Here is a 27,575-nt window from a genome sequence, read left to right as displayed (position 1 = left end):
ACAGCACATACGGCTAATGCATCCATGGTCGCAATACAGGAAGTGTTTGAAGACAGAATTGTCAGTAGAGGACTGTGGCCTCCCAGATCCCCAGATCTCAGTATTTCTGATTATTATCTTTGGGGCAACCTGAAGCAAAAAGTCTACAAAAATAATCCCCGCAGCATTGATAGTCTTCAAAATGAAATTACACGCGTAATTCATTCAATTACCGTCGACGAACTGCAGAGAGTGTCGCGTAATTTATTTGTGAGATGCGCGGCATGTTTGCAAGCAGGAGGAGGTCACTTTCAGCACCTGTTATAAACCACGGTAAGTTATCTTTTTACTGTATTCTTATAAATGTGTGCATGTAGAGCAACTGATGGACGGAGACTCAGCGACACCACTACACTCATGCTATCGGGGAACGGCACTGCAGTCGCGGGGAGGAGTTGCATTCGTTCTGCGGTGGTATGACTCACGGCAAATTGCAGCCGCGGCGCGCACTTGATTGTACGCACTGTACCACGGGCCTCCGAGCAGTTTGCTATATGTATTCAAGTCTTGAATATACCATTATGTCCACTGGAATATAACAAGATTGCAATAACTCACTTCATGATATGCAATATCACATGAAGAGTTTCTAACCATATTTTACTCTCCGTAACTTTCGTTTTATAGAGTTTATAATTCATTGTATTTTTATACCATGTATTTTATAATGTAACAATTATCAAGTACCCAGCTTTACTATCACAAAGAAACTGTAGTTCAATGGTATGTGAAAATAGTAATCATGTGTTTTGCTTGATGATGGCTTTAAAAGCCGAAACATATAGCTAAGGTACTTTTAACCTTGACCGTTATGTTGTTGTGTCACAACAGACTCCAATAAAGAATTGTATAAATGTTTAGTAATCACAGTGTATGAGTGTCAGCAGGATTAGACAGAAGAAAGTCAAGAAGCAAACACTGTCAGATTCTAGAGGAATGAAATATGGAAAAAGATCATACTAAAGACAAAAATGGCAGGAAATGTGGTGGCTTCCAACTGACTGCTATCCATGCCAATTTTCATAAAAATCAGCCAATATGAGCGATATACAGTGTCCAAGACTAAGTCAAGAGAACAGACATATACATTCAGAACAATGACAGGCAGAAGAAAACTCTGAAAATAATCTCCGATTCTAAAATAAAAAACACCACTTACAGACCACATAATAATCTTTATGGATAATCAGTATGAATTGTCACTTTCTGCAGAGCTGTTCATACAAAGTTCAGTCACACAAGCTGACTGGCTGGACAAGCTGGGATGACTGACAAGTTACCTAACTTTATGGCCCTGGGTCCTCCTTGATATTTATTCATCTGACTAATATAGCTACCCGCCGGTCATGGTAGCCGAGCAGTCCAAGACGTGCACTGTCTTCACTCACTCAGAAGCTGGGATTGTGGGTTCGAATCCCACTCAGGGCATGGATGTTTGTGTGTGTTTTTCTGTGTTTGTGTACAGGTAGAGGCCTTGCGACGAGCTGATCACCCGCCCAAGGAGTCCTACCGAACGTGTAAGATCTAGAAAAACCGAAGTGAATTGAGTTCATGGAGGTAGGCCTAGGCCCACTGGGGCTGTAGTGCCAAGGAAAAAAAAAAATAAAGCTACCCATATTCTCTTCTACAAGCTAAATGTTCATCACTGTGCTAAAAAAAGTCACACCTGAAGCCTCTCCCTTGTGAGTTGAACAATTCTTGGTTTATTTAACAAATACTCCTTCAGGTTCCTAGATGACACTGTGCCAAACAGCAGCATGACTCTGAAGGTTGCAAGGGAAAGGATGTGAAAGGAAGCAGTTATGGCCTACTCATGGCATTAGCCCAGAATCTGCCTGGAGGAATTCAGAAAAACACAATAAAGCAACAGTGAGGTAGCCAGTGTCTGTGCTGTGATTCAAACAATGGAACATCTAAATAAGAACTACAAATGCTAACAATGCAACCATAATGTTTTGCCTTATAGATCACACCTTCATAACACATTTATCTGTGGGCCATTTTAATACTATCTTCCCATCTATACTTAGCTCCCATAAGTTGCCTCTTTTGTCACAAGAAATGAAGCTCTTTTGGGTGAAAATATATACCCGAGTCTAGGACTAGGCAAAATGCAGTCTTACCTTTGTGCAGGAATCAGCAAGGGCAGGACACAAGATGATGCGAAGTGCAGAGCACACTTCCTGCTTGCTGCACATCCCAAGGGGGCATGCCAGACGTTGCACTTCCCTACCAATCCTTACCAGTGCCCGCTGAAGGAGATAAGACAGCCGTGGTATTGTCTCCATGGATATTCGTTCCATGTGTTCTTTAATGCGACCATTCTGTACAACTTTCAGCACATCATGGTTTGACCATGGTAGGTGCTGCAATTCTACAAGCCTGGGGAAGAGCATGACACATTAATATGGACCAAAGAAGGAAATTAGGAGACATTTGCTTCCTTTTCACAGTCCTACAAGCATCTAATTAATAGTAAAAAAAAAGAAAAGAACAGCTAAAACAAGTTTTCGTGTTCATGAAAGAAAATACAATTTCATGTGAAAAATCTGAAATATCTGAACTTTAAGGAGTTTAGATATAGTCCTAACAGAAAAGAACAGCGAATAAATCAAAAAATAAATACCTATTATGTGAATCAACCCAAACAAACTCATCTGCATTGGTGACATTAGTATTGACTGTCTCAAGAGATGAATGCCTCATGAGACGTCGCACTGCTGGCTCACTGGACTCACTTCCACTGAGACTTGAGTATGTAGAGGTAGAGTATCCAGTGTTGGACGTGTGGGACCGCATTGTAAGCTGCTGGATTGCCAGCTTGATGTCCTCCAAACCAGACCCAGATGGCACCAGCTGTCAAAGTTTATCAGTGCAGTTTGGCTCTATATTTCTACAGGCAGCATGTGGTGGTACATGTATTTTACAGACATGAAAGGTTAGTTTGTTAAGAACAGACCAAACTTAAGCTGACTGGAAGGTAATGAGAAAACTGGGAGAGATTAAAAGTAAACAGAAGGAATGTTGAGAGCTATGACTGTGTGACAAGGGGAAAGGAAAGAAAGAAGAAAAAAAAGAAACAAGACAAGGAGGAGGAAGAGGATGACATGAAGAAGAAAGTGGAGAGAAGGATTAGAAGATGATGAAGGAAGTAGTAATGGGCTACTTGATATTATCCCAGCATCTGCCAGATAGGTCTGAGGAAACCATGGAAAACTTCAGTCAAGACAGCTAGTGTCTTGAGCAATATTCAAACTTGGTAAACTCCAAATAAAAGTGAGATATTCTATCATTTAGAGAGCCTGTACACAAACAGAGCTTGGACCCCTGAAATACACCTCAGTATGGGGCATTAAAAGAAATGGAATTCAAGTCTGTAAACTTTTCAATCAGTGATGACATATAAGCACTCACTTTCGCAGGAGTTGCTCTGTGCCGGCTTCTATTGTGGCCAGCTTTCCGTGAGGCACGTGACTGGCTCTGCATCACACTGGCTGACAATCTGGACAACAAAGAGGCACATGTCACAATTATATTTCATTTCTGAGGTGTATGGAGCAGATGTAAACATGGAAAGCGCATAAATGAACTCTTCTGGTGGTGGGAAGTACTGACAAAACCTTATAAAATAAGTGAGGTGAAGTACATGCCACCAGTAATAGCAAGAATATTGCCCTAACCAGCAAATAATTCAGCTTTTGTGGGGTATTACATAGGGACTGCTAAGTTAAACTCAAATTCATTTCAAAATTCACTTTTCACTTGCTGACTGCATGTCATCAGGTGAGGAGGAGAAATCATGTTCATTGCCACTTTCTTCACTGCTATCTTTGGTGACAAGTGAAATAATGAAACTGTCTATCAAGTCAAGAAGAACCTTGACTGTGTCCCAACAATTATTTTCTTTCTTCATAACATCCTGACAGTAACCTTCCAAATTTTCTTTTGTGACTGAATTTATACCGTTTTTGTTAAAAGCTTGTAACCTTTGCAGTGACAAGTCTCCAGTAACATTGTTCTCCCTGAATACATGCCTAGTTTGGGCCTTCATTTGTATTCTAGTTACACATGTAAGGTTGGTGTAAAGTATGAAGCAGGCTGGGTGTCAATCATTAATTTAATTTCTCTGGGCTTGATAAATTCTAAGAACATGCACAGGCCTACTTTATGCACTGTTCCATTAATTGGAATCCTTTTGTTTCTCAGCAAGTTAATTATGCAGGCCTTTAAGGAATACCAGTTGGTGGCCTGTCTTCTTGCATACAGTGGTATGGGGCAATGTCTATAATAACTGAATACTGTATCAGATATAGCAGAAGTTAATTCCTTATTATTTTTCAGAATTTGTGATAGACAGCTTTTTACACAATTTGCACAATATGAGTAAAATAATTTACACTGCCATTATGTAGTTATAACCCAGTTTCAAATGCCTCAATTGACAAATTGACATGCACCCAAATTCATCATAACTTTGCCAGTATTTTGAAAAAGTCAAATTATTGTCAACTCTAGTAGTGAATACAATTTCATGATCAGCTTAATGAAATTGTACTTCCACTAAGTATTTATGGTGTTCTCAATCTATATGAGCTCTTTCAGTCAGAACTTGTATTTTCGACTGGCATTTCTTCCATCTGAATCCCATCTTCTTCATAAGTCTGTTATGAAATTTGCTACTCAAGGAAAATGTACTTCCATCTAAATGACTGGAAGAAGTTTTGATGCCAATGATAACTTTTTTTTTCTTCACAAACATAAAAATAGTTAAGGGTGTTCCTACCATACACATATAAAAATCACCAAAAAGCATAACTGTATGTTGATGCCAAAATGACCATTCTCTTTTTCATGCAAAGGCAGCAGTTCACCTGGGCATTCTTTATTCCTCACTTTGTTTTCTTTTCACATCTTCTTTACTGTTATCATCTCCACATCTGTGTATTCTACAGTTCCTTTTTGTTGCTTGCTTCAAAAGAAATAATAATGAGTTGTTCCTGACTTCCTCATCACACTTTTCCATAACTTTGCTTACTATCACATATCCTTCCAAATAATTTGTTTTGTTGAAGAGTATAATTCTCCTGGAAGTTATGCTCTGTGGTCTGGTACAAACTAGCCATAACTTCCAAGAGGACAGAAATCTTCAGTCACTGAAATGAGAACTTCAAATCTTATGAACTGTTTTGTTCTTTTTAGAAGGAGACAATCTAAATTTAAGAAACCAATGCACATTTTATAGCAAACTGTTGTCCATTCCCAAAACAAACATTTCTCAAACAAATAATGTTTTCCACAGAAATGTTCACAACTGACCAGCTACAATATACTACACTACAATATAATATATGAGACCATTCAAATTATTATACATTACATGAAAATATTAATGCTGTGTTCTCACACCAGCTCCTGCAGCAAATGTTTTGAATCAGTATGTCACACCATAGCCACTGACTACTGCAGCAGCAATAAGCAGTATCTTCCACTTATATTTCCAACACTTCCACAACTAATCGTAACATTAATTACCTCTCCCGAAAGAGACTCATCAGCTATGGCGTCCCACAAGGTTCCGTTCTGGGACCAGTGTTGTTTCTGTTATACATAAACGACCTGGAGGCCAGCATAGAACATGGGAAACCTACATTCTTTGCCGATGATACTAGCATTTTTATAGCAGGAAATAGCACTAACGAAATTCAAAGGAAAACAAATGAAACAATAAACAAAATCACAGAGTGGTTTGATAGGAATCGATTAACTATTAATAAAGAGAAAACAATAGCAATAGCCTTCCATCATCCTCAAAAACTACAACTTGAATGCCCTCCAATAAAGATTTATGACACTGTTATCAACTACACAGATCACTCAAAATTTCTGGGAGTCTGGCTAGATAAGCATCTAAGATGGACTATGCATACACAAAAGCTAACGAACAACTTATATAAAGTATGTTTTGGCCTAAGGGTAGTTAGAAGAGTAACTGGACTAGAGACTGTCCGCACGTTATATTATGCTCATTTCCAATATGGACTGACATTTTGGGGCAACTCGGTAAATGCAAAATTGATCTTTAAATTACAGAAGAGAGCTATAAGAGCTATGACCCAGGTCACAAAAACGACTAGTTGTAAACAAATTTTCAAATCATTACATATATTACCTCTACCATCTTTGTACATATACAAAACTCTAATATATATAAAATCCAATTCGAATGATTTCACAACCAACTCAGGTTTACACTCATATAACACAAGGAAAAAAGATGACTTTCACATCATCCCACGTAATACAAGTCTATGCAAGAACAACTTTAACAATGTAGGACTTCGACTGCTAAATCATCTGCCACGATATATTAGAGAAATACCAGTACTATATAAGTTCAAAAATGTTCTGAAAACTTACCTACTTGATCATTGTTTTTATCAAGTGGATGAGTTTCTCTCGTGTGAGACAAACACTAATCAATTATAATGACATAATTCATGAATAATCGGTTTTGGGAATCCCTACTGCGCAGTTTTCCTTTCTTTCTTCCAGCAACCAAGATAACACAGTCGGAGATGCACCTGAATGGGCTACTCTGGAGAGATCGCAGATGCGAAGAAGCTGCACCAGGATGGGAGAACAGATGTAGTGAAATGTTGCAGTGTAGAGTCTACAGTGAAACATTATAGCAGTGCTCAACGGGCTACCCTGGAGAGATTGCAGATACCAAGAAGCTGCACTAGGAAGGGAGAAACAGATGTAACGAGATGTTGCAGTGTAGAGTCTACAGCAAACGTCATACCAATGCTATCACCAAATTCATCAATATTATCTCAAAGGCCGCGCCATAGCTTAAGCGGTTAGTCACTGGCTTCCCACCGCTGCGGTCTAGTCAAGTGGGATTTGTGATGGACAAAGTGGCGCTGGGGCAGGTTTTCCCCGAGTACTTCGGTTTTCCCTGCCAATCCTCATTCCATCAAATTCTCCATAAGCATTATCACCAGTACAGGTACAATAGGACATATGGAAGCCGACGTGGCAAGGGGACCTAATATGGATTCCACCTCACACTATATGAAATCTTAACTATTGTAATCTATTGTAAACAATTTTAAGTATTGTAACTTTATTCTCTTATTGTAATCAGCCAATGTATAGTAACTGACTTGTCTTATATCATGTAACAATGATCTATAGAGACAAAATAAACACTTTACTTTACTTTACTTCTATGGTTGCAAAGCTTAGTCGTTAACTGTACTTATTTTTTATGTTCAGCTTGACTGATTTCTGCTTTGCTCCACTACTAATATTATAATAACAGTACTACTTTATGCCATTACTCATTCCAACTGTAACACATTTCAGCTTAACAGGCTGACTTGGATAACTTCTGTCTCCTTTAGGGACCTTACTGTCTAGACATTGCTGTCTATGGGAAATAGACAGCTATCAAAATGCTTACAAAGAAACTTTTGAAACTCAAACCATTTCTAAGTAGGGGATTTACTGTATATTACATTACATTGCACTGAATTCCATGGATCCAAAGTTAGTCAAAATGACTGTAGGATGTGGAACATGTCATATAAATACAAAAGCATGTGTATAGTAGCGATGGAGTTCTCACACAGGAGAAACCAAGAATACACAGTGACTACACACAAGGCTAGTTAAAGATACATAAGTTATTTTCTAGACAATAGGTATTCATCAACAGAATAGAATGAGTGTGTATTTAAGTATCCTTTCAGTGCTATTTTAAACCATGCCTTTTCATTCATAAGACCTTTGAGATCAGATGGCAGATTATTAAAAATGTTGATCCCAGCGTAATATGCGTTTTTCTGAAAGCATGAGAAGTTAGCAATTGGTTTATGAAGACAGTGTTAACACTGTGTACTATAATTAAATCTGAAAGTGTCCCATCATGACCTTCAAACTCTCCATCATATATAAATTCTGTCATATTGGGACCACCTACATCAGTGAAAACCTGCTGTCTTACCTCTCATCCTCAGGTACAGAGTTGAGGTGTGACCGATAGTGCTGGTGTCTCTCCACAGGAGGGGAAGAGCTCAAGTGTCCATCAGACATACTGGCATGCCCGGAACTCCGAGTCCCATCATCTGAAGAGCTGCCATTTGAGTCTTGTCTCCTCTGGTGCCAAGGGTAGACAACACAATAAATCAAAATCATATTATATCCCTTCTTCTGTAATATTTAATAACAGAAAAAGCATTTCTTGCCATTCCTCACCTGAATCAGTCTCAGTTCCTCTACACTCAGATGGTGGTGCAGGTGCCCACTTCGCCCACCACCCACTCCAGTATTGCCACCTCCAAGCTGCCGCACACTGCTGCTTGCTACAGTCTGTGAGGATGTTCTGGACAGAGACGCACAAAATCACAATGCATACAGATCTCTTGCAACATGCACTTGTTACTGATTGGTCACCCTCCACATCTCAAATGATAAACCAGGCCTGTGAAGTTGTGTCACAGAGAATTTTTCTAGAGGGCCATGTGGCCTTCTTATTGAAACATAAAAATCTTCAATATAGAATTACAGTAGATGGCAGATAAAACATTACATGTCAATCTTCAAGTCCCTCTCTGATGTTTGCGACTGTTAGGATTAAAAGAACTATTTCAAATTATAAAATTACATAACTGACTAACTGAGCATAAATCAATTATGTACGAGCAATACATGATGAAATGTTCACTGTCATAACTCTGTTAAACCTTCCTTTCCTTCCTCTACTGATGTGACCCAGACCACATGTTGCCTAACTTTTCTTAACATGATGATGGCTATGGGAACATGTTTCTCTATAGCAAGACTGCTTCACAAGACATCGTATTCTCGAACACTATTAGGTAAATTGCACAGTAAATAACAAAAATATACACAAAATCTCCTAGACTGCATAATATGTTACTTTAAACAATAAAAATTTCAGTGTGTATTGCTGCTATGTGACTGGCTAATGCAGCTAGGCAGCAACTAGTCTGCTGTGAGTTAATGTATTAAATCAAGACATTAAACAGTGCATTACTAGTTTTTTTAATTTTATTTGTGCATGTTACAAACAGTCTGCATTAAAACACATTTGCGGAAGAGTCACACTGTGCAACATAATGGTGAGAAAAAACTGCAAATAAGCGATCTGACAAGAGTGTATGGGCACTCTGTAGTATCTGCTATGTGTGTGCATATATTGTAACCATATAAATGGGAGAGTAATAGGAGATATCCTTCATACTAAGACACCCAAATATCTGGCTGACTGCTTACAGAAGGAACCAGAAGTTAATGCAAGCCTCCAACCTTGATGGGGAAGAGTTCTATTACAGTTGACCTTTAGCCATGAGGGATACTGAAACCCACTGATAGTGATGTGGGAGGTTCTCTCTCTATGGCTGATGCTATTTAAGTTCTTTCTGGAGGCTTGGTAGGATCTATTCAGATTCTCTCTAGGAATCATTTCACATATTCACTGAGTTACTGTGCAAGACTATTCATAGCTCATCACTCTGCATTACAGCACACAAGTATAAATTAGAGGAGTAGTCTCTCCACTGCCAGCATCACATCCAGCAGCTGTACTACATATCTGAGCAAAATTTTCATTTCTTGGGTTCTTCGGTCAACTCTTGCTGAGAATACAAGAATTTCCATATTACCTAGACTCATCTTCAGGCAAAACCACTCAGGCACCACATTTCTACACTGGGTTACCTAGGGAAATGGAGATAAGGGTTGTGAAAACTCACCTGTTCTGCACCTTCAGGTTACAATTCTGGTTCTCCTGAGACAGTATCACTGTTTTGTTAAAGGTTTCCTGAACTGCACTGTTGTTGCACATATCCACAGTAAGCCTGGTGCCTGGGTTCGTGTCCCGCTCAGGGACTAACTGTTCTACAGTGGGATCACTTCCCATGCTGGTGTTAGTAGTTTTCATGGAAGGGGTAGTAAGATTGTGAGGGGTGGGCGGATGCAGTTTGGAGGGAGTGGGACATCCTCGAAGCAAGATGGGAGGGGCAGGACTCTTATTAGTGCAAGCACTGAAGGCCTTTTCTTCACTAGCAATCTTGTTGACTGGAGAGCGAAGCGGGACCAGTTGTGGCTGACACTGAAGGTTGGATGTCCACTGTGGGCAGGAATAGGCACTTATAACTCCTAGGATCACGGTAAGATATGAAAACTGCTCCTAAAATTTCTTGTAGTAATTCATGAAAGAATTTATCGTTTTTAATAGCTCTCTTTCTTTATCAATGTATTATCAATGGAAGAGGTTATACATGCCATTGAAGTGTTTTCAGAAAGCACTGACAGAGGTGGAAGAGCATATTTGAACACATAAGTGAATTTCACAAATGTCATCCCATAGTAAAGACTAGATAAATGGCAGAATCATTTGGAACATAATATTTATGGCAGTGTTTTAATGTTAGCAGTGATGGAATGAAAATGGACAAAATCTGAATGAACTTGCTCCAATGTCAGTTTGCCCTACAAATGACACAACTGGGTATTGAACCAAGGTCAACTAATTGTGAATTATTGATGAAACTAACTACCGATGCCATATGGGACATCAATATGAAACTTATAAGTTAGATGTGGACATGCAACTGAATGACAAAACAATATCAGAAAGATGATTTCAAAAGGTGTTAAAATTCTATCAGTTCACAGAATCCTAAAACAGATGATTCCAGCTTTTACAATACAAAGCATTCTGGGAAACCACACTGTAAACCAGAATGTCATACATCTCATACTATTTTTCAACAGGTGCAATGTTTCATTCCTGACCATGTATTTGAAAAGTAGTTTTTCACAAAAAGGAGACTAGATATATAGGATTCAATCCAATACATATAAACTGTTAGCTACTATAACTGCTACAATGTTATGAAATAGTTCCCTAGGGCTATACATTCAAAGCATAAGAGTATCTTGTTTATGATAACTATTTTCATGAAGACTAGCAGTATCCAGTCAGAATATGCATAATTTAAGTGAGTTTCTGCACTGCAAATTGATCCACTGATGGCATAAATGTTGAGAATGTATAATGTCATAAAAGAGAGAGACCTCTGTTGGCACTGAATATGTACAAGCACCCAAGACAACAGTTTCTGCAACTGATTTTATAAAAAACACCTATGGCTAAAATGTATAACCTTCACCGAGTGAGGTACAAGCAAACTTCAGGCTGATGAGATGAGATTCTTGAAGAGTGTAATAAAACAATGAGAAGTGATCAAATTAAAATTGAGAATGACAGGGATATGGTAAAAGCCAAAATAATAGAGGACAATTTAGAAACTAACAGACTCAGGTGATCTGGAGATATTAACAGTTTATTTAATGGCACTGGCATTAGCTTAGACTACACAGCATCAAATGAGAAGATGATCAGTGAAAAATGAATTGTAAAGAATTTGGAAGGTAATGGTTATGGCCTCATTTGAGTACTTAACTCCTGCAGGTGCCTGGATGGACTGAAGAAGACCATGAAAAACCCATGTTGTGATAGCTGGTGTCTTCCTGAAATTTGAACATGGGACCTCCTGAATACAAGCAGGATCCTACTCACTTGATTGTGATATTCAGTGAAAGGCCGGAAGCAGCAAACTCCACTGGGACAGTGAAGATATCATTGGACGGATACAACGCATCAAGGAAATAATCAAAATGTTGATGTAGATTTGTAAATGCAATAATAATGATTTTCAACAGTCAGTGCAAGCATAAAAATAAAGATTAACATAGGAGAATATGCCTTGTTATTAGAAAATTACAGCCCTGTTGTTTTCCATTACCGTTTACCTGTGTCAGGTCACTGGGCCCTGTGATGAGAGGAGGCTGCTGGTATCCACCACAGCCAGCTGATGGCAGCATCTCCCTGCCTCCGCCTCCAGGTCTGAAACGAATGTGTCAGGATTACATGTTATGAGCACACACTCTCCAACTTTCTTCAAAGAAGTTTAGCCATAAGGTCAGCCAATGAAATGTTGTAAGCTGATCTTGAGCCTGGCTATTTACAGTACATGGAATAACAGAGATGAAAGTAAGCATTAATAGTCAAACACAGATAAGTCAAAACAAATAAATGATCTATGGGTGACCAAACTAATATCAAAGCATTCATAATCAAAAATCCCAATCATTGCAGCTACTGCTCTCTGTATTCATAACGCAATTCAACTGCCCTGAAGAAAGGAGGCGATATGTTCCTCCGAAACGTCGGTTAAAGCCAAGAATACACGGCGCCAGATCCCAGAAGACGACTTTCTTCATAGTCATCGCCGTGAAAACCTCAAAACTTACAAAAAACTGTCTTATTTTCAACTTGCACACTACACCACCCTAACTACTGTTCCCATAATTTTATGGATATATACTGCAGAAACACAAAATGATGAAGGAAAAGGTTCACTCTCTGTTTCCTTTTGTAGTTCCCTAAATCCTCCATGGATTATAGGATATAAACGACTCCAAGAAGAAACTGGAAAAACATACAATTGAAAAGGCTTGGTTCACAAGTATGCATTTACATGATAAAGTCTTGTTTTATAAACCTTACTAATTTGAAGGTAGTGAAATGTTCAGGGGGGTTCACTCAACTATTCTCAACAATCACTACATGGATTATTCACAAAACAAATAATCAAAGTGTAATCAGGAGCATAATCTTGTGACATTTATGAGGTCTGACAAAAAAAAAAAGACAAGCAACACCATGGTGAGCTTGAGCCTCTCTGTGATTGATGATGAGTGCTGCCACCTATAGGTTCATGTCGGACAACTACATAGTAGTAAAGTAGTCCTGACTAGTCTAGTGAGTGCAGAGCTGCTGTGCTTTAGCTGCAGTGGTCTGACAAAAATGGGTGATAATTATTTTGAACCATGAATCAACATGACATTTTTGTTCAAACTTGGAAAAATCGAACCAAAATTTTTTAAATTGAAAAGAGGTTGTGTCAAAAGCATGTGTTTTGAATGACGTAAACTGTTTTCCAAGAGAAGGGCTGAAGCAGAGTTTGACAGCCAGCCTGGACATTCGACAACATCAAAATCTGATGAATACGTCAAAAATGTGAGAACTCTGATATGGAATGACTCATATCTTATGTCAGAATGATTGTAGAAGAACTGAACATCAATATAGAGACTGTACAACTGATTTTGACAGAAAAATTGGCAATGATTCTGCACCATGACAACAAACAGCTTTTGGGGAGGAAAATAAAACTGATATTGTCCAGGAACACCCCGCTTATTTACCAGGGGATCACATTTTGAAACCACGGAAGAGATTCAGATGGTTATGTTGATCATTCTAAACATCCTGCAAATGAATGACTTCGGGAAGTGCCTTGACAGTTGAAATAATGCTGGAATTCATATACAGCTGCGGGAGGAACTAATGTGAAGAAGACCAATGCTGAATAAAATTTAATGCAGTGGCACCAATGAGTAAACGCTCGTTATTTAACAAGCAAATCTCATACTTAGCCCAGAAAAATTCAGACATTCAAAACACTACAGCATGAGCTTAGCATAGGGGAAATCAAGTTGCCTAGCTTGTGAGTGTCTCTCATACTGATTGGATTGTTCAATAAACCACTCAGCTGATCCCATAGACTGAGACCACCTGAGTTCCTGCTACAAACTTCCTGAAGGATGACACTCCTTTAACAATAATGGCAAAGCACTATGTGAGTGCAGTTCACTTCACTGCAGCACAGAGTCCACAAGTAAGCAATAAGTGCAGAGAGTTAGTGAATCATCTATCCAATTATTGTGTCAGTCAGTCAGTCAGTCAGTCAGTCAGTTAGTTAGTTAGTTAGTTGTTCAATTAGTTAGACAGTCAGTCAGCTCTCAGTTGAGTGCAGTGCAGAGAACCAAAAAGAAAAAATGAGTGCAGTAAGTGAGCAGTGCCATTGCTGTAAAGTAGCAAGTAAACAAAAGAAACTGGCCTTAAGAGCATAAGCGGTTACAGATGGTGGGGCAGTAAATGCTCCATAATATAGATAAATGTTACAACTGATGTCCCAAGCAGGATTCAAACCAGCATGGTGGCACTGGAGGATAAATAACAACAAATGTTATAATATTATCCACCAAATGCCTACATTTCAGTGCAGCACTAAAACTTAAATTAGTAGTGCATCAGTAACAAACAGCGGGACACAAAAGAAGAAATCTGCCACATAGTTGCATACCCTTTGACTGCACCCTCCCAGACTTCTGCACTGCTACTGATGTCAACCTTGTCCTTTGAGGCTCCACAGGCCTGCTGAGTTCCCGCAGGATGAGCCTTCTCATTCTTCTTGACCACCACTGTACCCCCACTTGTCCAATTTTTCACATCCGGCAAGTCTTCCCTAGACTCTGCCACCCAACCTTCCACTGCTGCTATATCATCTATCAACTTGGAGTTTTCTATCCTTACACTCTGTCCATTAATGTTCCACAACAACTCACATGGCTTCCATAACTTGATCCCTAACCTTGCTTCTTCATTTTCTTGAGTCACTCTCACCTGAATCTTCTTGTCATTATTCTCCCACTCTGATTTACACAGTGGAATCCAAAGCTCATGTGCTCTATCTTTGCATTCTGCCTTCTTTGCAGTTGAGTCCTTGTTCTTCCAGCACTCAATGATTGGCATCTTAATGTCAGAGATCCCCAGTTCAAAGTCCCTGTCACCTTCAACGCTTGACTGTTTGTTCTCTTTCTTCCGAAAAGGTTTGCTTTGTCTGTTTCTAAAGAGAGGCTGTGGCTTCATATGTTTTGCTACATGATCAGGATTTGTTGGCCTCTTTAGAATGAAGTTATCTGTGCTTAATGACATGCCACAAGAAATGCTGGGAAGGAAACCATCAAGCTCTCGGCACAAGTAGCAATGACAATCTTGCTCACACGACATAGTTATGAGCATCAAAACAATACATAATCATCATAATTCAGCCCATAATCAAATTTATTTTCACACTGCACTGACAAACGTCCATCTTGACATAAGAGAAAAATGCACAGTCTTCTTCAATAATATCGTCTTGATATGAATGAAAGCTTGTTTAATCATTCGTTATATAGTATAATATAAAGTTAGGCTGTATAAAAAGTGGCAGGGATAAGTGGCTTCTTCCCGTCACGTATGATGACTAAAATTCTGGATGCATTAATTATGAACTATCTCATCTTCATTAACTTGATAACACTAATAATATTTGATAAAAAGCACAAATTATGGAAGCTCCTCATTATGCAATTTTCTCCTTCCTCTTTCCACTTCCTTCCTCATGGGTCCAAATATTCACCTCAGCATCCTGCTCTCAAAGAGCCTAAAAATATGTCCTTCCACTGGGATAAGAGATGGAAGTTTCATATTCATAGAAAAAATCAGGTAAAATTTTAATCTTTATAATTTTGACAGAAGGTGGAAAGACTAACGAATCTGAATAATAAAGCGGCAACCATTCACCAAATACACGTATAATCTACAATCTATAATTCTGAGCATATGCAGGGCATCATATTTTGATGGAAAATGTTCCTGTTCTTTCTTTACAATACAGTAAAGTTCCCATGACACAGAACTGAGATTTCCTCTGCAAAGGAGTCAATGTTGACTTAGAATTACTATGTGTTTTACAAATATATGAGTATTAAACACATAACACGGGTCTTGGTGCTCATTTATTGTAGATAAATTCTATCCGTTGAAAGCTACTCACATTATATGGGCACAAAAACAAAAACTATGTTTTTCTTCCATTTAATTCAATATACATAAAATAAGAATCTTGTATCTGACTCTGCCTAGTTGCAGAAGTGGTAGTGAGAGAAGTACCTATGCCTCAGTTGGAGCTGCAGTCTTGACCTTAACCAAAAACAAACTGCCATTGTTAATACACTACATATTCAATGAAATCTTGAGTATTTAAGAACTGATCAATGGATAAGGTATCTGCGAAAACTCCAGACAGAGATGGAAATTGTTATTTTCGAGATTCAGACCATTTATTACATTTGAGATCGTTCAGAATAAAGTGTGTCTGCTTATTAATATAAGGGAACACTGAAAAATGTACACTGGAAGAAACTGGAGTATTTCTGGTAATCTATATGTGATAGATATTCCTGAAAGTGTCAGTGTCATTTCGTATCTGTGGGCCAAATCACCCCATCACTGACTGTTACGCACAGTTGGTGAATATGTGACTGAAACAAATGTATCTCTGCTTTTTTATTTTGTATGCGGTTTATTTTATGATTCTGTATCTCAGACTATAAAACATCAGATGGTACGATAATTGGTAAATGATGAATTGGAAAAGATTGGGAAGGAAGTGGTTTGGTCTAATTAAAGTATTATCCTGGCATATGCCAGGAGCAATTCAGGTAAATCATAAAACACCTTATTTGGTGCCCCAGTTGAGATTCAAATACAGCCCTTACTAATACAAAACTAGAGCATTACTATTATATTAACACTTTCAGTGCTTCTGTGCATCTCTATTTTTTAGTGGTTAACAAGACAATGGGCATCATGATACCCTGTTGATAGTTTAAGAATAAAAGGCGGTAGATAGTTTTCACAAAGCCTACTTTTTATAAGCAAGCTTTGACAAAAAATATTTCATCTAGATATTGTACCATACTGTTATTCTATCAAGTTTAGTATCTTAATACAGAATTAGGTGTTGCTCCAAAACTTATATTCTTTAGGTTAAATATTTATGATGGAGTTTGTCCTTAACAATTCACCACTGAGTTTAAAAAATGTTGTTTATACAACGTTTAAAATAAAGACCGTAAAGATCAATGAGACCCATATTTTATGACATGTACTAATTGCTTGCATGATCAGCAGTTTTAAAGAATAAATAGATGCCTTGAGTTCCATTTATACCAGAGGAGATATTATTCTGACATAACAAAAAATTTGTTAACAGCTTTTAATCTAATTCCCAATCCCAATTTTTTACAAAACTGTCTAGTTTTGGAACAAAAACAAAAAAGTGGAGTCATATAATTTCTCAGTAAAATAATAATTTATACATTTTATGCAAACAATGGAAAAAATAACTTAATGTAACTAAAAAGTTACGAAGGAATCAGAAAACACAAGAAGACTTCAAGAACTTTTTAATTTGTCAGCATCATTTGGCATGAGTCCTATCACTTGTGAACAATAAATTATTTTTGACATTGTAACCAAATGCAAATGAAGTAACTTCACCCAATGATCATGGGTTAGTTTATAATTCATAATAACACAAATTAACAAAACAATGGTAACAATTAAAAGGCACTAAGGCACAATGTTAGTAGTATAGATATGTGGGTAGAACTGGAGTAATTGAATTAGAAACAACAAAAGCAGATGATTCACACCAATGTTGCCAGGTTTAAATCTGAACATGCCCATTAATACAGTATAACTACAGCTATATAAATACTCAAGGCCAGACTTTGTCAAGGGAGATAACAGGAAAATGTGCAATAAAATTTGTGATAAAGCATGAACAGACCTGAAACTAAGATAGAAAGGGAGATGAAAATTTTATGCAACAAACCTAGTCCATGAAAACGAATGCATAAGATTAAATGGGGAGTTTTGTGAAATCATTTTGTGCCTACTGGTAGCGACATCTGTGGAGTAAAAACTGAACGCTTGGGATTCAAATCTAATAGAAATCCATGAAGAATCTGGCACATCACACTGATCCTATATGTGAGTTGCCAACCTCACTGCTGATAAAGGGGATCCAGATGGAATAAATTTCCAAACTTGGTTGGCTGATCAGATTGGTTAAGCATGCCATATGGGCTGATTCCTTGTACTTCCTATACCTGCTGTTACTTTCAATCTCCAAAACCTAGCTTCATCCCAGCCCACACTATAACCTTCTAATAAGCATGTTGGGCTCATTTTGATTTTTCTAGAAGACCTCTATCAGATTGTAGCCATGTTCATGCGCCACACAGCTAGAGGTCTGCCTGTTTCACCAATATAGCTTCTACCACATTCACAGGGAATGCTACACAGGCACTGTGCCATTGCTGCAATTCTCTTTCTGGCCTGGTTATCATAAGTGAACTCCTAAGAGTTGTTTAGTTTTTAAGATCATCCTAATGTTATATCAATTCCCTATATGTCTGAACTTCTCTGAAACACCCATCACGTATGGGATATACACAGAGCCCATAGGCTTTTACTTTGTATTTGGACTGCAAACCTTGGAATTAACAATTGAGTCAATAAAACTTTGGGGATAACTGTTGAACTGAAGATTACATCTCAGGCTACTAATTTCATTAAACAGATGTTGTTCTTCACATATGGTGGAAGCCCTGCCGTGAATTCATCCAACACCACTGTGCAATTGTCTCTGTCTGTGTGAAGAATCCTAATATCCTTGTTAAGCCTTGAACATTTCATGGCTTTCAACTCCTTTTTAATCATGTTAGGTATGGCAGACTGTGACTTCTCTAACATGGACCTGACCTTCCACCTAAATTCTATTCCCAGAGTCTGTGAAGCTTCAAAACAACAGATTTCACAGCACATGCCATTTTCAGGTTGGAGTGTGGATTCACTACCTAAAAGTTCAAACCCTTCATAAGGATTGCTTCATCAGAGTCTGTGAGAACATGTTTGGAAAGATTAAGGATAAATTTCTTTGAATCCGAACCTGGGGTAGACAAAACTTTGTTCTGTTGATTATTAAGCAGGGATAACGTACAAATATGAATCGCTTTCTGCTCATTAAAAATGTTTCTGAATTGACTTTCCACAGCTGCTGGTTAGAATTACTTACAGATGACTTGAGAAAATTCTCAAGTTTTTGGATTTTCTGGATTTTGGATGCCTTCTTGTGACAACAAAAATGTATCCTGTCCATTCTGTCCTGTCCCATTACTGGGATGCTGGACAATTTTGGAAGAACGTCAACTACTGACAGGCCTTCGAGGATAATACCCTGAGTCCATGATTTATTTAATCCGTCTTGCAGTGCATACATTCATTTATCTCCTTCTTTCCCTCGCACTACATGTTTCGGCATAATAATGCCATCTTCAGGTGCTTACTTGTCCACGTCAAACCAGTTCATTGCATGCCATGTTCACACATTAAAATAACTAAAATATGTATCTATCATATACATTGTCAAACGTTAAAAATATTAAAATTGTTCAGGATACCACATCGCTACGTCGCCCCTCACTACGTCAGTCACGCCCATTCTCCTTTGTTGGAGCACTCCTTCACTATCTTGTGTGTTGTGCTTTTGTTGTGTCGTGCTCCTGCGACTGCGTGTGTTATACTGTTGGGCTTCCTGGGTATGTGTGTGTGTTCTGTCTTCGTTTTGAGTTGAGATAACTCACTCAAAACGAAGACAGAACACACACACATACCCAGGAAAGTGCGAGGGAAAGAAGGAGATAAATGAATGTATGCACTGCAAGACGGATTAAATAAATCATGGACTTAAATCAGTGCAACAGGACGCTAAAATATAACATTAATAATACCCTGAGATTTGCAACTCACGAGGAAAGTTATACAACTGATGATTTTAGCTATCTTAATTATTGTGCATTCCAATTTTTTTAAGGAAGGGCATATACTGGGTCCATACTAGCTGTACAAGTAGATTCTAAAGGATTCTGACCTTGGTGTACAACACTCAGAATTACTAGGTTTTTAGACTTTATCCATTGTCCAGTATTCAAGAAAACCCGGCAATTCTGAGTGTTAAACACCATCATCAGAATCCTTTCAAATCTATAAGAAGGCAGCTGTACATGGACGTTTCATAAAGCATTTTGTATACCCCAATACTGCAAACATGACGCCATATTTTCAGGTGGCCTAGAATAATATGAGGGACAAAAAATGTGTTTGATCTCATGCAAGTTTTAGAGAAAATCACTTCACTATCTATCTAATTAACTGTCTAGCAAAATTTTCAGTAACCTGAATATCAAATCCTGCCACAATTATGATCTAGTCCCATCCACAGTGATCCTCACAACCTATTTCCCTGGGATCTAGTTCAATGTTACCCTCCCATCCCAAAAGTTCTTTTGTTTAATGCTGATCCTAAATGTTCTAGAGTCCTGACACAAAAGTACAAGGGCAAACAGTGCATTTTTCATACTATAAAATACTGCTGTCAATTAGCTACACTCTATGTTTCTGCTTTCATCTACCTACTGAACTTGTATTGAGATATAACCCTTAATTCATAAAACGGCAGTCCTCTTCAGTAATATCTCCCAAAAGCAAAAGAAATCTCTTACTTTCTTATTATGAATTTAAAATATATGTTTTAAAAGGATTTCTGAATGAACTACAAGAAATGGCAATACACCCATACAGACATCCACTTATAAAAACTACACTAAAAATCCATTTCATATTTATCTTGTACAATAAAGTTAAGATGAAATGGCACATTAATTAATAACAGCACACAACACTATACGTCAGCACAACAAAATCCAAAGCCACTCAATCACACGACATGACTTCAGTAAGACATGAACCCACACTTTCTGCTCTACAGCTCTACCTTGAGTCTGTGTCAAGTGGACCAGCAGAAACAAGGATCCCCCTGCCATCTCCTCCACCTAATTCCCATCATTGTCACTAATTGCCTCCTTCAGTGTGTTCTACATACTGCATTACAATAGGGGTTACAATAAACCAAAGAAAAATTAAGGCAGCAAAAAGGAATTCGAATTTCAGCCAACTTTGGACATTCATGGTACTCAGAAATAATTCCAACTGATAGCCCCCAAAATAATGATAATTGTATTCTGATGGTAGAGAAAAATAATTACTGAACAAAAAATAAATCACAGCAAGCCTGACATGATTCTAATCAGAAAACAGAAAAGGAAACTGTTAGAAAGCTGCGTACCATACAACAGCTAACCTATAACAGAAGTATAAAGTGGGGAAAAATGTATTCCTACCAGAAAGAAAAAAAACACAAATGTGTTATTACATGATAAATGAAGCATACAGCTTTCAGTCAATGGATTTCCATTAAATGTTGTAAGGTCACAGCGTCTCAGCTTTCAAAGTTTTGAATGAGTGTTCTTGAATTATAAAATGTGAAAAAATGATCCAAATTGTAACCTGCTGAGTAATACTTGAATGGCTACATTCCTAAGTCCATTAAACATCAAGACCATATCGATTATACTTTAAATAATTCCAAAATATTTATATGATTAAAATCATCTAAAAATAGATGTTTTAATAATGATTTCAATTAGGGTCTCCAAATTTTTTTGCAGGCTCTAAATGACATCACATTCAGATTACATTTTCAGTGGTACCACAAAACAGGACAGTTTCTTTGCACCATAATCTAATAATGTACCTTTGCTGGCGGGCAAGTAACCTAGAAAAAATGAAACTGGAAGAACTGTTGTCATAGCCACTATATTTTCTCTTTCCCTTTCATAACTGTGAGAAGACATGAAAAATAAACAGACACAAGTGCTATGAGAAAAATTCACCGAGGTGTACATAAGTGAATTGAGATCACAAGATGAAATTTGAAATGAATGCAATTGGCGCCAATGAAAATGTTTCCTTAAAAACAGTTTAATCTAATGAACTTTATGAGATTCAAGGTAAGTGATCTTGATATATTACTAGCTTAAAAACATGTCATATTTCATTATGAAACTAATTTCAAGAGTTTTAAATTTATACACCTTTCAGTACTGTAGGTTTCACGAAGTTCAATTACATCCAGTAACCAGTGGGCGAAATGTTGATCAAACTTCATATTTTGGGATCACTCTGAGTCAAAAACCACTGATCCAAAAAATGTACAAACTTAAACTTCTGTTTGGAGTTATAGGATCTACAAGTGTACCTGTATCACATTTCATTAAAGTTTAACAAGCAAACATCTAAATTGCATTTCAGTTGATTGATGTTGCACTGATACAATACCTAAATCAAGTATACACAGTTCAAACACTTTGCCTTCCACTGGAGTCTTCAGCAACAGCACAAAAAAGTTTCATATGCAGTTATTATAAAAGAAGAACTGTTCCTGTGGGTAAAAACCATATCATGAATATGTCATAGGGGATTGGAGGTAGAGGTCCAAGCATCGTCTCCTCATTACTACTTGGCTGTGAGTGCAGCTTCATTATCTGACAACTTTAGTCTTGAGGAAAGAACATATTTAAATTTACAATATACCAGTACATAAAGAACTTGGTGCATATTGTGTTCAGCAGTAAAAACTTGCTTGAATAGAAAAAGGTGGCAGTGGCAGTGGCGGCGGTTGACGGTAGCACTGGTGGGGGCAGGGGTGGTGGTGATGATGACGATGACAGTAATGTATATATAATGGTATCTCACACAGAAGCCTCAAGGAGTAGTTCCATGACATTTGTTTGTAAACTGTAAACATTCAGAGCTCAACATGTCACAATATTTTTGTTTGAATTTTCAGTATCATTCATCATGTTCATGTAAGAAATGAGAAAAACATTTCGAAAATCTCGATAAATATAGTCACAGCCCTGAGAGACTTGAAATCAGTAGAGTATGAATACAAGATACCATGTTTAATTTCTCCCTGTTACACTTAGATTTTAATTAATTTTACAGTAAATCTGTATTCTTCTACTTCAATTTAAATGTCTCACTACAATACTCTTTTCCACAGGTTACAGAGGTTAACGTTTTGACAATACAGAAGTTTCAAGTGTAGTTCCCAACAAGGCACACAATGGGCGATTCCAGCACAATTATCACAGCTCACACAGAAACCAGACCACTTCTCTTTAACCCCATTCCCAAGGCTGTACAAAGATGAAATGTTTATATGCAGCATAGAACCCACACCTGCATGTAACACCACAATAAGAGGCATGTCACATGCACATAACTTGAGTTTTCTTCAGATTTTACAAGCAAAAAGTAAAGAAACTGAAGGGTGAGGAAAAGCAATTCCTGCTGCATGAAAATATCACTTCCTGACTATCTCTGAAGGTTCAACATTACTGATACCACAGTCCAAATTCAGTCAAAATCCTGAGCCTCTTTGTCCACCTCTCACAACCCATCTCTCTGATATCCCCTTTCTTGGTCTTCAAGGCAGTTACTTTCTAAGTGATTTCCTAATGGAATTTCTGCACACAGGTTTGATTTGTTTCATCCTGGTTGGTCACACTAACAATATTATAAAATGTTAATTAATTCTGCCCAGTGCGGCTGATGAAGTTTTTGTTCTCCTTTTTAATATTTTATCCTTAACATGTTTCGGTCTTATAGAGCATACTCAGAAGGATATCAATACAATTAGAAACCACTACTACAATATGTTTTCTGAATATTAATACATACGTATACAGGTACAATGCCATCACAATACAATGAGTACAAAATCCAGTGTTTTTAATAACCACAGCGGCTTGTACTAATATGTTAAAATATTTATAAATTACAATTAGTATGAAGAAAGTCGTCTTCTGGGTTTTGGCGCCCAGAAAATGACTTTCTTCATAGTCATCACCGTGAAAACCTCTCAAAACTTTAGTATGTTTAAGAAGATTTTGTTAAATTTTTTTAAACCAAATTGGTTCATGTCCTCTTTGTTTCTTTCCTCTGAAGGAAGCCAAGCGTCTACCACCTACGTACCAAACAACAGAACCACAAGACGGTAGACGCTGGGCTTCCTTCAAAGAGAAGAAGTTTGTGACTAACAACATGGTTATCAATCCCCATCCTCCCTGTTCACCGGACTTAACCCCCCGTGATTCACTTTGCTTCCAAAATTGAAAATGAAACTGAAGGGACGATATTTTGAAACAGAGACTCACATCCAAAGGGAATCGCAACTGATTTTCCAACATAGAATTGTCTGAATGATTTGAAGACTATAGCAGTGAACACAATAAAATGGAAGAAATGTACCATAAACTGACCAAAGTTACTGAGATGCCATCTGGTAAGAAAAATTATAACTACCTAAGTGGTGTACCTAGATGACGACACTATCTTCTTATGGAAATTTTAGAAATTAATTGACATCTGTGATGTGAATAATATGAGCTGCATCGTAAAATAATAAATTACCTAATTCACTGGCCATTGACCACATGCTGAAGGTCATGTACATATTAATGTTACCCGTCCAACAATACAGCATAACTTTCTGTCAAATCCATATAGTAATGAGTACAATGTATGTTTTATTCAGTGCAAAGACAGCAAGTGAATTTCATTTTAAATGTGTTATATAATTACAATTTTCCACAAAATCCAGGTTCTCTCATACAGCGTTATAGGCTTACATGTGTATATATGGTGTGCATATTTGCATGTTAAAATGTTGGATAACATCTTGTAAGTACATTCTAAAGGGTTCTAATGATGGTGGATGACACACAGAATTACTGGGTTTTTGGACTTTTCCCATCGTCCGGAATTCTAGGTAATAGAGGACATGACGTTTTGGAAACTGTAGTGATTGAGATTAGCTCCTTCTAAGGTGCCCAACTGAGTATGTGTCTTCCTTTCTCATCTGAAGGTGGAAACAGATCCAGTTTCTGAAACGCCATGTCCTCTGTTACCTAGAATTCCAGGCAATGGAAAAAGTCCAAAAACCCAGTAATTCTGTGTATCTTGTAAGTAGTTCAATTAATCCAAATGAAATGAAGGAATCAATAACAAATATAAAAATTACAATATGCAATAACTCCAGGTCATATCTAAACACTTCTGAGCTATGTGACAAACAGTGAGTAAATCTGTCAAACAGTGAGCAACATAACACAATCACACATACACCAGACCTGTTAAGTCAACCCTAGGTGAATGCTAAGACTGATATAAAGTGACATGCACTGGATGAGTGCTCAGTGGATTTATCTTTGAAAATTTAATAAGTAACATTTAAAAAATATAAAAAATGCAATTGATTTCTAAATGTCAATAAATTGAGCATTTCCCCAGAATTAAAAAATAAAATAAAATTCTAAGAAATTTAAAAAAATGACATATTTTAGAACATATTAAAATGTGCTTAATTTCAAAGAATCAAAATACAAGAACATTTTCAATAACTTCTGTGATCCGAATTTCAGAAAATTCTGAAATTTCGGAAGTTCAAAAATTTCAGCAATTTATAAACTAATGAATGTTTCTAAAATCTGATTTTTTTTTAAATTGTGGGGAGATATTTAAAACTATCTTAGTTTGTAAACTTTTCAGCATTGCCATGTGCCACTTCATGCATAGACGGACACAAGGTGGTCTGAAGCTCCTACCAAACCCAGCCCAACCCAATCTGACTCACCTGTCCTAGTGCACTGGTACATGTGCACATAGTTGCACAGTACTCTGATGAGCCAACCTAATCTAATCTAACCTAACAACCAGACCAAGCGCTGCAAGAGTATTTAGAGGGATACACAGTGGTCTGATGCAAAACCAAACGTCAGTGGTAATATTATGGCTCCTGCCTCATGAATTCATGCCAATACCACCATGTTTTAATGCTCATTATAGTAAGCTCAAAAGTATGGCATAGGGCTGTCCTTAAGTGCCATAATTCTGATACCAAATTTCATGAAAATCGATGAAACAATTCAAATATTGAAACTGGGGAGGGGGGTACACAGACCAATATTGCCTACACAGCATTATGGTCTCGGGTACCTGCTGCCACCCCCTTACCTATTTCGTACTGGCTGTGTCATTCATAACCAGATGTGTTGGGCTTTAACTCTGACTTTGCACTTTCTCACCATAAGTACTAGCTTGGCTTAAGGGGGCAGTTCTCTCATTCTAATTATAAAAACAGAAGAATTATCCACAATTCTACAGCTATATAAAAACAGACCTGGTGTCCTGAAGATGAAGGGTGCAAAATCTCAGAAATGAATGAGCACAAAATAATAACATGTTTAGCTGGAGATAAGCTACAGGTTTCCTTGACCAAAAGGTTGTTATGAGGTAAAAAATGAAGTGTTTACAGCCTTGCAAACAAGGCATGTTACCTGCGAGGTTTGGGCCGGATGATCTCATGACTGCCATCGGTGATGCAGAGTGGGCTGAGGGCACTGCGATAGTGGTCAGCATCACGGAATTCTGGCATGGGATGTGGTGGTGAACATTGCTGCTGCTGAAGGTGTTGCTGGCTGGGCATCGCCATCATACCTATGGTTCAGCCGATTTCTACAAGCACAGAATAAAACTTCTATGTCCATGGTTTATGCTAACCGTTTTACGGTGTATACACTTTTTCACCTTATTCTTCACTTCCACACTATATGTTTCAGCACTAATGTGCCATCCTCAGGTGTCTTTATGCACATTAAACTATTGTACTGCAAGCCATGATGTCTTCATTCTAAAATGACTAAAATCTGTATTCGTCATATATGTCGATGAATTCTAAGTAATAAAACTTTTCAGGATTCATCCTACGTCGCACTCAAACATGCGAATTATGCCAATCCTCTTTTATGTGAGCATTCTCCTACATACATTTGTGTATCGTGTTCTGTGTTGTGTTTTGCTCCTGTTACTGCATGCGTTGTACTCATTTAAAACATTTAAAACTTCTATGTTTACTATGAAGTCTTGGCACAACTGGCAAGCAAGAAATGAATATAGGAAGGGTAGGGTTTCCCTCTCTGCCCATTGGCATGCTTCAATTTGAGAACTGCTTAATGGATTGTAATAAAACTTGATATTAATGTTATGCCACTGAAGAACTTCTAAAACTCATACTTTAGTTTCCTACAATCGGTAATGGTAACGTGTGGGATGCACGAATTTGTGAGGTAGAAGCAACTATGGCACCATTACTGAAATTCAGTAACCACTGTAACTTACACTAACAACTGTAACACTTGGAAACATTACAGCACCAGCAGTAACAGTAACCACAGCAACAAGTATGCAAACTCTAAAATATGAACACGGTCGAACGTGAATTCTGTGGAAGCAAACAAATTATCAGTACTTCATTCAACCAAGGTCATTAAAAAAAGTTATTCTGTTCTGCGCATGACTTACAAATTCTAGAGTAAAATGATGAATAAACATATTTATAAAATTTTAAGTATATGTTAATGACATTTAGAAACATCAGTGTTATTGAATTATGCAGGAATTTAATTGAAAGTTGTGACTGATGCTTTTAATTCAATTCAGAATCCCAAGGTGTAAGGAGTGCAGGTATAGCCTGCAGCTTTCCAGCAGTATTAAGTTGCCCATTAAGACATTTGAAATAAGAAAACATCTTTCAACCCTTTCCCTGGCAATGGCGTGAAAGAACATCAGAGTAATTCCACCCATTTACTGGCAAATTATGAAAGAAAACTTCCACATTCCCAAGTGACCCTATCATGAACCTTATAGTTAGAGGCAGTTCTTAGCCTCGATTACAATAACTATGTCGGCAAATGGAGACACATATTTTTACAAGGCTGTTTTCCAGTTACAGATTTGC

The 27,575-nt window shown here is 37.6% G+C and overlaps 1 protein-coding gene across 1 annotated transcript in view; it reads right to left on the bottom strand.

Moving 5' to 3' along the window:
* LOC111872521 (ankyrin repeat and BTB/POZ domain-containing protein 2) overlaps positions 1–27,575 on the bottom strand; it is a 74,455-nt gene that overhangs the window by 30,724 nt on the left and 16,156 nt on the right. The window contains exons 2-9 of the mRNA XM_023866524.2: positions 26,116–26,293; positions 11,884–11,977; positions 9,819–10,195; positions 8,299–8,425; positions 8,048–8,199; positions 3,454–3,541; positions 2,666–2,895; positions 2,163–2,421 (exon numbers count right to left, since the gene is read on the bottom strand). Of these exons, the coding sequence (XP_023722292.1) occupies positions 2,163–2,421; positions 2,666–2,895; positions 3,454–3,541; positions 8,048–8,199; positions 8,299–8,425; positions 9,819–10,195; positions 11,884–11,977; positions 26,116–26,273 (1,485 nt within the window). The 5' untranslated portion in view covers positions 26,274–26,293. The remainder of the gene's footprint in view (positions 1–2,162; positions 2,422–2,665; positions 2,896–3,453; positions 3,542–8,047; positions 8,200–8,298; positions 8,426–9,818; positions 10,196–11,883; positions 11,978–26,115; positions 26,294–27,575) is intronic.

Source organism: Cryptotermes secundus, unplaced genomic scaffold (assembly GCF_002891405.2).
Source record: "Cryptotermes secundus unplaced genomic scaffold, Csec_1.0 scaffold537, whole genome shotgun sequence".
NCBI classification, from domain to species: Eukaryota; Metazoa; Arthropoda; class Insecta; order Blattodea; family Kalotermitidae; genus Cryptotermes; species Cryptotermes secundus.
The sequence above is the reverse complement of the archived record's forward strand: the minus strand, read 5'-3'. Positions and strand labels throughout refer to the sequence as shown.